We start from the raw sequence: 18957 nt of genomic DNA on the forward strand, positions 1-18957 counted from the left end.
TAGATTGCATAGCCATAGATCTTTCCGAAGCCTTTGATAGAGTGGAACATGGAATATTATTAAAGAAATTGGAGGGAATAGGATTGGACGTAAGGGTTACACGTTGGATAAAAACATTTCTAAATTCAAGGGTTCAGAAAGTCAAAGTAGGAAATAATGTATCTCAGGAAGAGAAAGTTTGGAAGGGAATTGCACAGGGTAGTATAATCGGTCCGTTACTTTTCTTAATATACGCAAATGATCTAGGGAACAATATAACATCAAAAATAAGATTGTATGCAGATGACATAATTGTTTATAGGGAAATAAACAACATTGAGGATTGTTCAGAATTACAAAGGGACCTTGAAAGTATCCAACAATGGGTTGAAGAAAATAATATGAAGGTTAATGGAGGCAAATCAACTGTTACAACTTTTACAAACAGGAGCTTTAAAACTGAATTTGAATATACTTTGGATGAGGTAGTTATCCCAAAAGATGGCAAGTGCAAATAGTTAGGTGTGAGATTTGAAAGTAATTTGCACTGGAAGGGTCATATTGATGACATTGTTGGGAAAGCATACAGATCGTTACATGTCATAATGAGGCTACTTAAAGGATGCAACAAAGAATTAAAAGAAAAAAGTTACTTGAGTATGGTTCGTCCATTATTGGAATATACAAACAGTGTTTGGGATCCTCACCAAGAATACCTAATAAAAGAAATAGATAGTGTGCATAGGAAAGCAGCAAGATTTGTAACAGGGGATTTCAGGAGAAAGAGTAGTGTATCAGAAATGTTAAAGGAACTTGGGTGGGAAACTTTAAGTAAGAGAAGGGAGAATACTAGACTTATAGGATTATATAGAGCCTATACAGGAGAAGAAGCATGGGGAGATATCCGTGAGAGGCTTCAGTTGGAAAATAATTATATCGGCAGGACTGATCACAAATATAAAATTAGAAGGAATTTTAGCAGAAGCGATTGGGGTAAATTTTCATTCATTGGGAAGGGTGTGAAGGAGTGGAACAGTTTACGAGGGGTAGTGTTTGATCCTTTCCCAAAATCTGTACAGATATTCAAGAAGAGAATAAACAGCAACAGAGAAAATAAATGAAGTGTTAGAGGGCATTCGACCAGTGCAGGTTATTGTAAATAAAAAAATGTGTGTGAATAAATTAATTCCATCCCCTGGTCTAAGGAGTTTGGACAGCCAAAGTAGGGGACTGCCTGTAGGGGTGAAGTACAGTGGGGACTTCGAGGGCCCTGGGACCGCTACGGTAGCTGTGAAGGCCCTTCAGGAACTCTGAAAAGTGGTGGCAAAAGGGGCTCTGGTTATGACGCAGCAGGTCGTTATGCTACTTAGGATCCAGAACGGGTAAAAAAAAAAAAAAAAAAAAAGTAAATAAATAAATAAATGCAATGTAAATATTAATCTTATACCAGTTGTATAGTATCATTTGAAGTAATTCCACATACTGTATATCAGTTGACTATATTTGTAAGTAGTACAGGAGATATTATAAGTAGAATTTTGTAAACAATATAAATTTATTAAGGATGAGCTGTGTGTTTAATAGAAAACATTGTTAGTGTAAATTGTATAATATTGTATTATAGTAAAATTTTCTTCTCTTGTTAATTTAATATTTAGTGCTTGACAATAATGTATTTTAGTGTACCATTTGCCACCGAGGTAAACACCTCATTTGCAAATAAAGAGATTTTGATTTGATTTGATTTGATTTGATTTGATTTGATTTGATTTGATTTGATTTGATTTGATTTGATTTGATTTGATTTGATTTGATTTGATTTGATTTGATTTGATTTGATTTGATTTGATTTGATTTGATTTGATTTGATTTGATTTGATTTGATTTGATTTGATTTGATTTGATTTGATTTGATTTGATTTGATTTGATTTGATTTGATTTGATTTGATTTGATTTGATTTGATTTGATTTGATTTGATTTGATTTGATTTGATTTGATTTGATTTGATTTGATTTGATTTGATTTGATTTGATTTGATTTGATTTGATTTGATTTGATTTGATTTGATTTGATTTGATTTGATTTGATTTGATTTGATTTGATTTGATTTGATTTGATTTGATTTGATTTGATTTGATTTGATTTGATTTGATTTGATTTGATTTGATTTGATTTGATTTGATTTGATTTGATTTGATTTGATTTGATTTGATTTGATTTGATTTGATTTGATTTGATTTGATTTGATTTGATTTGATTTGATTTGATTTGATTTGATTTGATTTGATTTGATTTGATTTGATTTGATTTGATTTGATTTGATTTGATTTGATTTGATTTGATTTGATTTGATTTGATTTGATTTGATTTGATTTGATTTGATTTGATTTGATTTGATTTGATTTGATTTGATTTGATTTGATTTGATTTGATTTGATTTGATTTGATTTGATTTGATTTGATTTGATTTGATTTGATTTGATTTGATTTGATTTGATTTGATTTGATTTGATTTGATTTGATTTGATTTGATTTGATTTGATTTGATTTGATTTGATTTGATTTGATTTGATTTGATTTGATTTGATTTGATTTGATTTGATTTGATTTGATTTGATTTGATTTGATTTGATTTGATTTGATTTGATTTGATTTGATTTGATTTGATTTGATTTGATTTGATTTGATTTGATTTGATTTGATTTGATTTGATTTGATTTGATTTGATTTGATTTGATTTGATTTGATTTGATTTGATTTGATTTGATTTGATTTGATTTGATTTGATTTGATTTGATTTGATTTGATTTGATTTGATTTGATTTGATTTGATTTGATTTGATTTGATTTGATTTGATTTGATTTGATTTGATTTGATTTGATTTGATTTGATTTGATTTGATTTGATTTGATTTGATTTGATTTGATTTGATTTGATTTGATTTGATTTGATTTGATTTGATTTGATTTGATTTGATTTGATTTGATTTGATTTGATTTGATATCTGAACCATAATAGAACTAGCAATACTTATAGGTAATGCCACCTGCTTACATACTTGTTTGGACTTCTTGCCAACAGCAGTGATGATATATGTACTCTTAACTGGCATTTCCTCCACATAAATACCTCGTTGTACAAAACTCATATACCACTCATAACTAACGCATGATCTCTGACTACCTGAGTCAATAAGTGCCTGAACACCCGCCCCCCATACTTCTAACTTAACAATGGGATTAACCACTTGCTCCTGTTTATTAATATATTCCTGCTGTGGCTCAAACATTAAATCATCTCTTACATCTAGGTCATACGATAACTCCATAACACAACTTTGGGTTATCGGTGGATACGGCTGAAATACAGCCTGTACTTAGTTTAAATGTCTTACTTGGCCCTGACCGTTCGTCTCGCTAGTGCTCACATTCCTCTCCGCCTGTCGGTTACCTGCTTGCTGATCCGCTCGTTGTTGGTTCCCGTTACTCCTAGGGTTTCCTTGAGTTCTATTTTCGTAGTTCGGCTGCCTACGGTTATCCCTGCGCTCATACTGCTGGGCATAATCTTGCGCGTTCCCGTTTCTACTCTCCATATTTCCCAACCCATCAAATTTAGTGAGCAGCTGTTTCATCTCCTGAATAGTGCTAGTTTTCTGCATTACCGCTGCAGTTCTTACTCGTTCAGGAAAATGCCTGAGTAGTAGCCTTACTATGTCAGTATCCGTCGCTATCCCAGCTAAATTCTGGCATATCATGACGTGAGCCAAGAAGTACTCCGTCATGGATACCCCCTCATTCGCCCTAAACTTGCCAAAAACGACTCTTTCCCTCTCACGACTCTGAATTCTCGCTCCAGTATTTTTCTTTAAATTTATTCTGGAACTCGTTGAGGTCTTTCATACTGTTACGGTACACCACGAACCAGGATCTCGTTTCTCCCACGAAAGCACTGCTAATAATTTCCAAAACCTGCTCCCATTCAATATACCCCTCATTTATGTTTCGCTCAAACCGCTTCTGAATAAGGTTAAGGAAGTCCAATGGGTTGGTTTGTCTCCCGTTAAACTTCGGTAATTCCTCTTCTCTTACGTAATTTCCTCCGTGCTTCACCCCATCACGGCTACCTTGTTTCTCTCGTATCTCCCGTCTCAGCTTCGCTTCTCCATTATTGACTCTCTCCTCAACTTTCATATCTCTACTTTCTATCTCGCTTAACATGGTTGTCTGTTTGTTTCTTAACGCTTTAATTTCACTTTCCTGTGTTTCTACTCTCTCCCTAGTTTTATTATTTTCCTTCCCAATAACTTCTAAAAGTTCGCTTTTTTGCTCTACCAACTTCTTATCCACCTCTCTCTTATGTTGTTCAGTCTTCTCATTCTGTTCCTCTAACCATTTATCGCAATTCTCGCTCTTTTTTAACAGCTCGCCTATTTCCTTACTATGTTCCTTCATTTTCTTATCAGTTTCTGCTTTGTACTCTCTAAGTTCGTCACATAGCTCTTTCTTAGTTTTCTCTAGGTCTGCCTTAATTTCCTTCCCCTGCTGCTCTAATTTTTCATTAATTTTCTTCCCCTGCTGCCCTAATTTTTCATTAATTTCCTTCCCCTGACGCTCTAATTTTTCATTAATTTCCTTCCCCTGATCCTTTAACTCTTTAAACATAGACTCTATAAAACCTCTTAACTCAGTGCTATTTTCTTCGTTGGTAGGGATAACCTCCGCTCCGCCTCCCAATTTATTACCCTGTGAGTCATCATGTTGAGTCTGGTTATCCGTCTTATCTACTCTCATCTCCTCCAGAGACTCATCTACCATGTCTTTATCGTTAGTTGACGAACCACCTCTAAGCACACTACCATCATGTAACATTGTACCTTGCGTTTGATCTGCCATGATTCTCTAACATCAAACATATACTGAAATATTGAAATTTATTGGTAGCACTTTCGCCCTTTAACAAAACACAGACCCTATCTTCAGATTTGCCGTTCCCTATATTGTATTTAATGGTTTTCGCGCCCCACGTTATGGTGTCATAATGTAACGGATCAAACACCCGATATAGATAATTAAAACCAATTGCACGCTGGACGCCAGGCTTCGAAATTAAATTGAATTTGAAACCGAATTTAGATATAAAAAGTAATAAACATAATTTAATGAGACTATCCCGGTCGTGAGGTATGAGGATACTGACCATTAAATACCATATGGAAAAACAAAGGGAACCTACTAAAAAGTCAAATTATCTAACGATGTAAAAAGCAAAAAGTTTTATTCTAAGAAAATATGAAATTACGTAAAAATGAGTTTTTATATCAAAGTTAAAAATTACTGACTGAGATTACAATTCAATACTACACTCGTGGACTTGCAATAACAGGGTTATCTCATGCTCACCGGAGTTGATCTTCTCGTAGTCTGCTTCCGTGGTTGATCATTGTCGTCCCTCTTCCAACAGCATCCTCCTTGTCATCTGCTTCATGGAATGGATTCCACCCTGAATCTATCACTCCCTATTTTGCTGAGTACCAAAACCATAGTACCAGCCTTACAATGTGAAATTCCACATCAGAATTAATTGAATAGAGAGAACGGAAAACATCCATTCCTTCTATATTATTTGAACTTGTCTTTCTAAATAATCTGATTAAGTCTCACAGAGCCGATAAGAAATGTTGAGTATAAGCACATCGTAAGCGATGCACCCAAATAGCAGAGTCGGATGCAGAATACAGAATGAAGAGGAATGATCTTCACCACACTGTGTAGATCTATATAAATCCTCTTCAGATTCCCACTTCCTCCCTTGGTGTCACATGACATCTCGTTCCAGACGATTATGTGGTGAAATACGGTAGGCTAGTCACAATGCACAAATACAAAAATGACACCAAAACACATCAAATCACAGAAGAAATCGTAATGAGACAGACAAATATAAATGGTCCGTTATTGGACATTATAAATTTTCCAGCTAGCTCATTCTTGGTTGCCAGCGTTTCGCCCTCGTGTGCTAGGGTGGGCTCATCAGTTGGTACCTAGCACACCTACCAATACGCTGGCTAGTGCATACCGTGGAGGCCACTGCGTAGGCTAACTGGAGCCACCGGCAGTGCCAATGCACTAAGAGACTTTGTCTCATCACGAAAAATTGATGCCTGCTTGGCCATCAGATGATATAGATGTTGATTCCCATAGGGAATCTGAAATATTTGTCCTGAATGAGCAAATTTATAATACCAATATAAATGGTCCGTTATTGGACATTATAAATTTTCCAGCTAGCTCATTCTTGGTTGCCAGCGTTTCGCCCTCGTGTGCTAGGATGGGCTCATCAGTTGGTACCTAGCATACCTACCAATACGCTGGCTAGTGCATACCGTGGAGGCCACTGCGTAGGCTAACTGGAGCCACCGGCAGTGCCAATGCATTAAGAGACTTTGTCTCATCACGAAAAATTGATGCCTGCTTGGCCATCAGATGATATAGATGTTGATTCCCATAGGGAATCTGAAATATTTGTCCTGAATGAGCAAATTTATAATACCAATATAAATGGTCCGTTATTGGACATTATAAATTTTCCAGCTAGCTCATCCTTGGTTGCCAGCGTTTTGCCCTCGTGTGCTAGGGTGGGCTCATCAGTTGGTACCTAGCACACCTACCAATACGCTGGCTAGTGCATACCGTGGAGGCCACTGCGTAGGCTAACTGGAAAATTTATAATGTCCAATAACGGACCATTTATATTGGTATTATAAATTTGCTCATTCAGGACAAATATTTCAGATTCCCTATGGGAATCAACATCTATATCATGAGACAGACACGCGCTCACATAAAATAAAGTGTCACATCACACACATATAGGGTAGGTATTGTATATGTACAACAAAAAAGCACTTAAATTGTCGTATTATACGTCATTATTTCTTCAGCCACATAATACAGTAGTCACTTTGTAGTGAAAATGTCTTTAATTGTCAGTTGTTTTTTGTTTTGTCTTGCCTTAACCCGGTACAGCACTCCCTAAACATTTAAAATGTTCTGTACTTCGCTGCCGTCTGTGTCGTACTCGGTAATATAGTTGCAAATTTTGTCAAAGATGGCTAATGCTTGGCAAACCTTGGCTGGGGTTGAATTTCATCTTCGTCTTCCCGCTTGCTCGTGATCTCATGCATGGCGCTTGCACTGCTTATAGCAGTAGCATCATCACATAGCTGTTCTACGCTCTTTACACCACAAGTGGGGAGCTCACTATCAACTGTAGCATACGTCTCGAAGTTAACATTGCTTGGCAAGTTCTTCAAGCATCTTGGTTTCGCTGCTTTGCCTATAACAGTATGGATACCTTTGTCTGACCCGTCACTGTTACAGCACAAACAGTCCTTCGCATTTTTGCCTGCATGACAGGATTCCCCTTTTAAGTGCTAGCGTGTGATCCGGTAAACAGTTGAAAAATAGGGCATTATAGATGTTCTTCAGTTTGTATCCTTCAACCAGCTATGGAAGTTTTTTCTCCACTCTTGCACAACGGAACTGTCAACTGCAGCACTCTCGCCAGCAAGCTTTTTATACACCAGCCCGTGATGTTCTTGAAATTGGAAAATCCATCGATTCGAAGCAGAAAATTTTTTGACACCCATTCTTGCTGCGATGGTTTGAGCTTTTTTGCGCAAAATGTTACTATATGCTGGAATCAGTCAATCACTGCTGATCTGAATTTAGGGCAGTCACCCAGGTAGTAGATTCCCTATCTGTTGTTTTCCTAGCCTTTTCTTAAATGATTGCAAAGAATTTGGAAATTTATTGAACATCATCCGTAGAAAGTAATTCCAATCCCTAACTCCCTTTCCTATGAACAGATATTTGCCCCAATTTGTCCTCTTGAATTCCAACTTTATCTTCATATTGTGATCCTTCCTACTTTTAAAGACACCACTCAAACTTATTCGTCTACTGATGTCAATCCACGCCACATCTCCACTGACAGCTCGGAACATACCACTTATAATATATGTAGAAAATATTTTATTTTTCTGCCACCTATTCAATACATTGCAGAATGTAAACATGTGAGGTAAAACATTGTTAAAATAATTCACATGTTAACATTCTGCAATATATTGAATAGGTGGCAGTAAAATAAAATATTTCCTACATATATATGATACTTTCAATACGGACCACATGATTTTCAGTACTTGTAAACACACCACATAGTCGAGCGGCTTGTCTCCTTTCTGCCAAATCTTCCCAGCCCAAACTTTGCAACATTTTTGTAATGCTACTTTTTTGTCGGAAATCACTCAGAACAAATCGACCTGCTTTTCTTTGGATTATTTCCAGTTCTTGAATCAAGTAATCCTGGTGAGGGTCCCATACACTGGAACCATACTCTAGTTGGGGTCTTACCAGAGAATTATATGCCCTCTGCTTTACATTCTTACTACAACCCCTAAATACCCTCATAACCATGTGCAGAGATCTGTACCCTTTATTTACAATCATATTTATTTTATTATCCCAATGAAGAGCTTTCCTTATATTAATACCTAGGTACTTACAATGATCCCCAAAAGGAACTTTCACCCCATCAATGCAGTAATTAAAACTGAGAGGACTTTTCCTATTTGTGAAACTCACAACCTGACTTTTAACCCTGAATCATGCCATTGCCTACTGTCCATCTCACAACATTATCGAGGTCATTTTGCAGTTGCTCACAATCTTGTAACTTATTTATTACTCTGTACAGAATAACATAATTTGCAAAAAGCCTTATCTCTGATTCCACTTCTTTACAGATATCATTGATAAATATAAGAAAACATAAAAGTCCAATAATACTGCCTTGAGGAATTCCCCTCTTAATTTATACAGGGGCAGATAAAGTTTCGACGCCGGAGCTTGCTGATGCCAAAGAAGAAGAACTGCTTCAGTATCGGAATACCTTGATTCCTTCCCCGTTTTTCTCTTCCTTGCGAAGGTTCCAAATTTTTGTACTTGTTAGCGTATACCTTGTTTTTCCCTTATTATAGTATTCAGTCTGGAAGCAGGTAAACCTAAACGTTTTGCGATGTCAGCTTTCTTTTCTGTAGGATTTCTTTCAACTTCCTATATAATCTGAGGTTTTTCTTGCAGGGTTTTCACATGCTTTACAGATCGCGCCATTTCATCACTGTACTATATAAGCAAACCAAAACTCTGCTGTGTAAATTGTAAGTTTTCACCAGCTAGTAACCCAACCAACTGAACGAGACCTTCAACAGAAAGCTCTTAACAAAGCACAAGTTGGTAGAGGCCTTCATTGTTAGCCCGGTACAGAATGCTCCACGAGTATGATTGCCTGGTTGAGTGGCTCGGAGGTTGACCCCAACGTGGCATACTCCATTCTGGCTCAGTCCGGTGGTATTTGAAGGTGCTCAAATACGTCAGCCTCGCGTCAGTAGATTTACTGGCACGTAAAAGAACTCCTGCGGGACTAAATTTAGGCACCTCGTCGTCTCCGAAAAACTGTAGAAGTAGTTCGTGGGACGTAAAGCCAGTAACGTTGTTATTATTATTAATAAGTCTGATCGTGCATGATATCCGATCAAGTTCGATTCCTGTCTGAAAGGTTTCACTGTACGTATTTTCTGTATGATGATGTAAATGCCCTCCTTCTCTGATATGTTGAAGAAAGCAGGCAGTTTTTTAGTTGTACTATAACCTGTAATCACACACAAAGTAAATTACCACTCGGCTTTCTTCAGTTTTTGATATTTTTATCTGGAATGGCCACTGCTGTGCAAATGCATAGAATGCACTTGGCTGATCAGCATTTACATACTCCTTTTCTTACGGGCTGTTCAAGGGCTGTACTTTTAAAAAAAAATGTCGTACATTGAAGAAATCATTGTTCTATCTTGAGGACTATTTAAAGGGAACGCTACTTTTTTGTTGTTTGTTTGGTGCACAATACTGTAATTGTTCTGTAGATTTCTGTGATAATTACTAGCGGAAAGCACCACAGTGCAAATAAAGGTTTATAATTGTACTTTGTTATTCACAGAAGCTTGCAGGCTGATCACTGTGTACATTGAAGTTGTGCGTATTTATTACTGCCTCCTGGTTTGTTTTATCATTTATGTTTTCTTTCTTGCAGGGAAGTGGAAAGTGGTATGAAATGCAAGATTTGCATGTCACAGATATCTTACCTCAGATGATAACTTTGACTGAAGCCTACATCCAGGTATGTTTGTCAACCAGCATGTGATGCTAGTATCACTGAAATGAACGTATTTGAAGTAAGGAAGAGGAAATTGCAGTAGGGTTCAGACACTGAACAAACTTTGCATGTTTTCGACATGGTGACTTTCTAATTATATATTAGCATGGAGATATCAGCAAAGGAATTGAGAAAAGGTGTTGGAATTGAAATGGAACTGTACATTAGGATGTTAAAAAAAAAAAAAACAGCCCACTTTTCTAACACATTTTAGTTTCTACTATGATAAATATTAAGTAAATAATAGTGTTTTCCCATAGCAGGTTTGATGAAACCTACTGTATGTGTAGGAATTCATCACACTGCTCCGCCTTGCAGACCGGATAGGCCTTGTATTAGGCTCAGCAAGCCAGCAAGGGGAGAAAATTGTCAAATTGGTTGAACTCGAAGGCAAAAGATGGATCAATCAGATTAGAAATGACTAGCTGATGTACCCGTGCTTCGCTACGGAATTCTACATTGTATAGAGAATTGTAGGTTAGGTAGAGAACGCGTTGTGACCAAGACTGTATTAAATTGCATAGCTCTTAACGTTACCCTAGAAACGCGACGAAGAAATCACCAAACGTCATTTTCTCATATGAAGACTGCGTTAGGGAATTTTCATTGTAATGGTAGGCCCGCTTGCCTACCATCAGTCACAATCAGGTTGGGGAATTGCATTATAATGGCAGACACTCGCTCTCCACCTTCCTTTTCACATCCTCAGAAAGACTGTCTTAGTGGTTTTCCCAACTGAAATGAACATAGGTCTTTACAATAACGTCAGTAGGAATGGCGCGAGTAAAAGCAATGATTTCATATGAAATACTCGATGAAATGAAAAAACACACATTTTATCACTTTTAACGAACAATACTCCGCTGCCAATCTAACAGTCCAAAGTTCCATTGTTGGAATGACCAGGCCGCAGACAGCCATGATCCGTGAACGAATAGTGAAGAGTCCCAGGGCAAAAACTATGCCCTTTTACTAATCTGTTTCCTAGGAGTACACGAAGAGTCAGAAAATCTCAATTCACTACACTGGCTATTTCTTCCTCTGAGCCAGAGGAGAAACTCCCTCTTCACTACTAATTTTGAATAAAATGAATATAGAATTGAATAAAAGTGAAGTGGAAGAAGCTTTTTTTAAGAAACGGCTCTTTTCAGCGTTGAATTTTGAGTTATTTAGAGAATTGTGGTGCTATAATTTGGAATATGCCTAAATTGTAATTGCAGACAAAACAGCACATCAGAGTAGGGATCGAATAGCTGGAATATTATGATGAACTAATGAATTACATACCAGCAGTACGGTGTCAGAAAATGTATGAACCAGAGGAATGACATGCTAAAGAAGAGAGTTTTCTAACTCCCCAGCTATTTCCCGCCAATATTCAGTCAGGCTGTTATACTTGGTATCGGAGTTGAACGGCAGCATAAGAGACAAAGAACATCACAACAAACAATGGTCAGTATAATGTTATTGTTGATCAGTGTTATGTGCTTTCAGTATTGTAGGCCTTCACATTTAGTTTTCTTCCGACTCTGAAATACCACTCTTATCAAAGTCGGTATGGTTAAATTGAATAAAACATAAATTATTGGAAATTGTATTATCTATAACTTTTGTTATGTAGTACTTTCCGATAGGAGCAATAACATAGGCATTTAAAAATTAAATTTTAGGCGCCTTCCCCTAAACTTCAATTTCATACAGGGCGAATAAAATTGCTTATAACTTAGACTGCAGTTTCTTATTCCCCGACTCTATAGACCGACTTTCATTAAATTCTGTTAACCCATTTTCTCGCGGCTCGGCGTTGATATGGACTTGGCAATAAAAATACAAATTCATGAATATCTGTGTTATCAAAGCCGGTATGGTAACAATGTATGACATAAATGATCAGAAATTTAATTCTATATAACTTCAGTTATGTAGTATTTATCAATAGGACCACTAATAATAAAAATATTTGAGAATTAAATTTTAGGCCTTTCCCTAAACTACCATTTCACTCAGCGTGAGTAAAATGATTTATAGCCTAGATTGTAGTGGCTCACGCCCTGACTTCACATACCGATTTTGATTAAATTCTTCGTGATGCGTGTACATACATACAGACAGACAGAAATTACGGAAAAGTAAAAAGTGCATTTCCTTGTTACTATGGACATGACCGATACAGAAATACCATTCTTTTCCAATTTTGAGCAATGTACAGACAAAACTCTTATTTTATATACAGTAGAAGTCCGTTGTAGGGAGAATTCATAACAGCGAAAAATTTGCTCGCAATAACGGATTGTCGTTATATCCGATTTTTGTATAAAAGTCGGAAAAACCTTCATGCACTTTAAAATCGGTATGAAACGCCAATGAGTTTGTTCAAAACTTGCATTTCCGCAGATGATATCCACACTACGTCTTACTTGTTTATTTTTCGTAATCCGATAAAACGTGAAAGTGTATGTTTAATTTCATTCTGAAAAAAATAAAGTTCCGTATTTCTCCGAATCAAAGATGAACCCCACTTTTTCCTTCAAAAAATTTAAAACAGGCTCAAAAAGAAGTTTGTACAATCATGCAGGCCTTCGCATTTTAGACTATTTTTAGACGCCGAACATTCACTTTCGTCACACCGTATTTCTTTTTTTTTTTGCGGCTGCACAATTTTACTTTATTTCCGCAGGTTTAAAGACCATTAACTTAATATTGGCATCATAATAACGAACAGAACTCGTTGAAAATTTTCCGGCAATACCTATTCCACGCGTCTGTACAATACAACGATCGATCAGGAAATTATTCTTGCTGTCTATAAAACTGTTACTTTTACGCAGCGTCAGATATAACCGGCTTCCTCTACACGTATTATCTGCACACTTTATCTTGGTGCATTTACACCCTAGTGCTGAATCTGGCGACCTCGGCGATCTTCAAGATTCGTACTGGCAACCTTTGAAACACAAACTATAAATCGCTTAAGCATCATTGTGCGACATCTGGCGTACACTTTACGTACTAGTACTGTTGTTTACACAACAAAGCCAAAGTATAGAATTCATGCTAGGAACAAGATTCGCATCGAGAAATGTTTTATAATGTTCTATAATGTGTATGTGACATAGTTGTTGGCTTAAGATGATAACGGTTTAGAAATTTCATATCGATCGATCATATTCTCGATTCAATTCAGATTTCATTTTCATTCAGTTGGCAGCACCAGGCAGCACTATCGATACCGGGACAGCTCCTTCCTTACTCCTCACCCCCGTACACAAATGCACCAAGATAAAGTGTGCGGATAATATGTCTCGCTTGTCTGGTGCGGCCAAATTCAACGGCTAGCGACGTATAGGCCTAATCGCGAACGTTGAAAGTCAACGAACGAGTTTATTGCGCCACGGTATGGCCAACCGCCCTTGTGTTTTTTGTGCACATACCTCACAATTTCATCATCGACTTCTTTAAAGTGTCCTTGTTGCGGACCACTGAATGCATTTTTTGTACAGTATGTATTTTTTTCTTCATTTTTTTTTGTCTTCACGCTAACGCCAAATATTGGCTTTAGTTAGGCCTATGCTGTATTTTCTTGCGGCTGCACAATTATTCTACATTTCCGAGTGTTTAATAAACATTAACTTAAACTTGGCATCATAATATCGACTAGATCCCGTTGAAAATTTGCCGGCAATACCTTTTCCACGTATCTTTACAATACGACTGTCCATCACGAAAATATTCCTGCTGTCTATAAACCTTAATTTTACTAAGCGTCAAGTGCAATAGACGCGTTATGACTCTGCCACTGAGTAGCCATGGCTTTTCTAAGAATTCGAAGGGTAGCATGTTTTGATTCCATTCTGCAGATTTGAAAAACACACAGGCACTGTACACTGTACAACCGGTAGCGATGTGTAGGGGAGAGAGGGGGAATTGCACGCACCTAAGGCAAAACACCTGTATAAGGTACTATACTGGATCCAACATTTCTACAATCTTTCAGTATGATAGGAAATATAGTTAAGAATACAGAGTGTGGAATACAGGTACACAAGTAGTGAAGTTCCAGAGTCTTCTATCAAAATATACAAATTGGTTTTGCGTACCATTACCCACCCATGTGAGGCAATGGCATGCATGTACTTCTTTCGCGAAAGAAGAGACAAACATCGTTGGTGGTGTTCCTCCGTGGCAACCCAGACACCACTTCTTCCGTGTAATCATCATTATCACCATCTTGACAAATTTCATCATCACATATTTCATCTGACGAACTGTTGTTGTCGTGGGAAAGTACATTCTTTGTCTTCTTCATATTGGTGAATTTGCTACTCGAGCCTTCTTTACAATATGTATAATCGTTTTTCTTTTCTTTTCCATCTCCTCTAATACTGATTTTCTGGGTGTGGCTGTCAAAATTTCAGAGTGCTGCTTAGGCCTAGACCTTTGTGTTTTCACACAAAATGTTAATGCTCTGATAGGGATAGGAGAGGAATTGATACAAGAACAATTCCGTTTTCCTTGCAGAAATTAAAGGAGGAAAGTGATGTGTGACTCAAAAAGAAGAATTGGATTCTTCACTGATGATTGCTTGTGTGCAGCGAAATGCTTGAGCCACGTCAGGAACAAGTCCTGATTCATCCATCTTGACTTGGAGCGCACGTAAATGCTTCCTGGAGGGCCTCCACGTGTTATTGCAGTGGACATCCTGACACCAGGATATATATTATAAACATGACTGGTATATAATTACCCGTAGGATTCATGGCGAAACATACAGTAATATTTCGTCCTCGTTCTAAGCTGGTCTCTGTCCTTACTTGCTTTTGACCTTTGCGGGCAATTATTAGAGGTGGCTTCTGGACGGTCGAAATGCTGGTTTCGTCAATGTTATAAATACGTGACGGAGGAAACATACGTTTTTCACTGACAGTCAAGAGATTATCATAAAGTCTGTCAACTTCTGCTTTATTAAATGATAAAATTCTGCTTACGCTAGTTGCTTCGTGCATCTGCAGACTGAGTTCTGGGTTTCTTGTCAAGAAACCTTGTCGCCAGTCCTTGCAGCCAGCTAATTTAGTAGTGTTGTAAAAATTGTTAGAAAGATTGTTCCTGACCACAAATTCATAGGCAACGCGACGTAGTTTAATCATCATGATGCCGTAAAATAGCCTAGCCAACTGAAGGTGGTGAGATCAGAATTGTATGCAATGAAGGGGTAATGAGACGCAGAGCGCGTACGATTACCCCTCTAGACACTTTCACACCTTCTCTCCTGCCACTTTACAACCGATGAAGGAAAAATGGAAATCACGTATGTATCACAAGATATCGCATTTCACATTAAGAAAACTGAAGTCTTTCGAGAAAAAAGTGGATAGTTTAGTACGTACCTTAATATAAATTTTACTCTTCTGATGTAAGATGATGTAACAAAACAAATATTTCTGCACAGCACAAGAAACATACGCAACTCAGGCTGACATTCTGCTGGCATCAACGTTATGGTGACTCCCCATTAGATTGAAGCAGTTTACAGAATGCTTGCTACCATGGGAGGGGATTTAGAGGGGTGCGTCCCATTACCCGACGCGTCCCATTGCCCCTCTCTCCCTAGTAAAGAGGTGGTCGTTTATTGCCAATGAGTTCTGTGCGCGTGTGAAAAGAAGCAGCGTGGTTACTGCGGTAGTTGCCAGTGGTATCCATTAACTTACTGTTAGGCCGTGAATGCAACAACCCTTGAGTTTTCGCATGAGATTCTGAGAAAAAAAATGTCTTGAATTCGGAGAAATATGGTACCATTCCAGAGATTTCTGTGGCTAACACCTCAGCTTTCTTCTTCAAACAGCGTCACCTAACCTAACTGTATATGTAGCCTATCATGAAAACATATTTGAAACGCATGTAGAGAAATAACCTCCTCGCGAAAAATTTACATGTAAATAACCGTAACTAGACGCAAGAAGATATGAAATATCCTCTGAAATCAGTGATGTACTCTGCCATATCTTGAGGTGTATGACATTCATACGTAATTTCTGCATATAACATTAAAATTAAGATATCTTTTATTCAGTCTTTATTTTTAGGAGTTAACAACTGCTATCGGCCACGTCATTTACGCATTTATTACGAAAACGTGTTATCCTCTTTCATTTCGAATTTTCTTTAGAGAACAGCAGTCGATGGGTATTACTAATCAACTCCAACATCGCCTTTGAATGTCAACGAGAGAGCTTGCAAATGCACAAAGTGAGAAAACTATACCGTGCCGAAGATGATCGATCGCATTTTGTTGCACACGTTTCAGTTTTCTTATTCAAACAGCGTCATGTATCCTAACTTAACCGTACTATACATATGATAAAAACATACTTGAAGCGCCGGTAGAGAAATTATACCTTTCGCGCTATAAATTTTCATAATAGCCTTTCCGTAATTTAACCAGACGCGACAAAATACAAAGTAACCTATGAAATCAATTAAGCACTCTGCCATATCTCGAGGTGTATCCAATTCTTACTTAATTGCAGTATTTAGCCTCAAAATTAAGTGGTCGTTTAGTCAGCCTTAATTGTTAACGAGTTAACAACCGTTATCGGACACGTTATTTACGCATTTATTACGAAAATATGTTCTCTTTCATTTCAAATTTTCTTTACGGAACAGCTGTCGACGGATATTACTAATCGACTCCGACATCGCCTTCGAATGTCGACGAGAGAAATCGCTAGTGCACATAGCGAGGAAACGATGCCGAAGGTAATCGATCGTATGCAATATCATCGCTGGGGTGCATAAATATCGGTAACGGTAAAAATCGCGTGCGCTTAATCGCTCGTAATAACGGATGCGCCAGTGATAGGGTACTCGCTGTAACCGAAGGACGATATCCAGTTTAATATAGGAATTTTGAAGGGCCAGAAAAAAGTCGTCGCTATAATGGAATTATAGTTATATGCCATACTCGTTATAGCGGACTTCTACTGTATATAGATGTAGCTGAGCAAAGTCTGGATTTGCAGCATGTTATGGAAGAAGACACCTACACAGGCAGAAATAAGTGGAGAGCGCTCATTCACTGCACCCGAGAAACTGGAGCTGGTTGAAAATGATCAAAATGATGATGTTGAATATGGTTTTTACTCTCAACCGTGGCACAAGCACTGTATTTATTGTATGTTGTGTTGTTTTCAGTCAGCCTGGTCATAAATACACTCATTTGTAGGAAATATTGTAATGAGCCATTGCAGGGGCACATTAAGTAGATACAGGCACAGGATTGGTAGTGTAAAGAAAATATTGTACCTCACCGAGCATTTATTGCAGAGTTAGGAACCTCCCATAGCAAGGGGACAAGCAGCAGTATGATCAGGAATGCAAGCATACAAACGTCTGATGTTCTCCCGAGGAAGATCCTGCTTCAGCTGGCGCAACTGAATCTTCACATCTGCTGTAGTTGCTGGTGGCTAATTTGTTGTCTGTTCTCGTCTCAGGCTTTCTTGTTGGGCGAGAGGTGTAGAGACCTTGTCTGCCAAGGAAGCATGTTGATGTCAAAAACTCCGGGCAGAGATACACGCACCATGTGAGGCTGGGCGTTATCCTGCACCATTAAGGGAAGCACATGTGCCCGCACCATCAGGGTTCCTTCAGCCACCGCCAGTGGGTAGCGCAAAGCTTAGGAAATGGCATTCTTCCGTGGTTTCCCATTTTCACACCAGGCAAATGCTGGGGCTATACCTTAATTAAGGCCACGGCCGCTTCCTTCCCATTCTTAGGCCTTTCCCATCCCATCGTCGCCATAAGACATATCTGTGTCGGTGCGACGTAAAGCAACTAGCAAAAAAAAAAGAAAGGGAAATGGCATTCCACGTCATGATACCTCTCCTTGGAATGGGATGCCCCTCTACAATTAAGCGTGGATCACTACGCTGATCAGAACGTCTCCTGACTCTAATTCGGTGGTTGTCTGCATCCAGATAGAACTATAATTCATTGCTAGACACAATTGCAGTAGTCACCAGTCCTAAAGCTGCCAGCAGGAAATTCAAACACTATCAGCAATTAATTAGTTCTTTTTCTGGGTTGAACCGGGTTGAACCTTGTTGTAAAATTCATATTGTTTGGGTGTCTCTTGATTACAATAGCCTCACGGATTTTTCTTTCCAGATTCCAAGGGATAGCTGCTAGGATCTTGGTCTTGTCAAATGATATTCCATGTCTTCTTTAATAGGAATGCTTGGCTACAGCTGATAGGTGGTTTAGTTCTTGGTATGACGGATGTGTTCTTTTATGTGATATAAATGTTGATTCCCATAGAGAATCTGAAATATTTGTTCCGAATGAGTAAATTTATAATACCACTATAAATGGTCCGTTATTGGACATTATAAATTTTTCTGCTAACTCATTCCTGGTTGCCAGCGTTTCGCCCCCATGTGCTAGGCTGGGCTCATCAGTTGGTTCCTAGCACACATACCAAGACGCTGGCTAGTGCATACCGTGGAGGCCACTGCGTAGGCTAATTATAGCCACCGGCAGTGCCATTGCACTATGAGAGACTTTCGCCAAGCAGGCATCAATTTTTGATAATGAGCCAAAGTCTCTCACAGTGCATTGGTACTGCCGGTGGGTACAATTAGGCTACACAGTGGCCTCCACGGTATGCACTAGCCAGCGTCTTGGTAGGTGTGCTAGGTACCAACTGATGAG

At 38.1% G+C, this 18957-nt stretch overlaps 1 protein-coding gene across 1 annotated transcript in view; it reads left to right on the forward strand.

Moving 5' to 3' along the window:
* Usp39 (ubiquitin specific protease 39) overlaps positions 1-18957 on the forward strand; it is a 98619-nt gene that overhangs the window by 62764 nt on the left and 16898 nt on the right. The window contains exon 10 of the mRNA XM_067152217.2: positions 10132-10218. Coding sequence (XP_067008318.1) covers positions 10132-10218 — 87 coding nt within the window. The remainder of the gene's footprint in view (positions 1-10131; positions 10219-18957) is intronic.

This window comes from Anabrus simplex, chromosome 8 (assembly GCF_040414725.1).
Source record: "Anabrus simplex isolate iqAnaSimp1 chromosome 8, ASM4041472v1, whole genome shotgun sequence".
Classification (NCBI taxonomy): domain Eukaryota; kingdom Metazoa; phylum Arthropoda; class Insecta; order Orthoptera; family Tettigoniidae; genus Anabrus; species Anabrus simplex.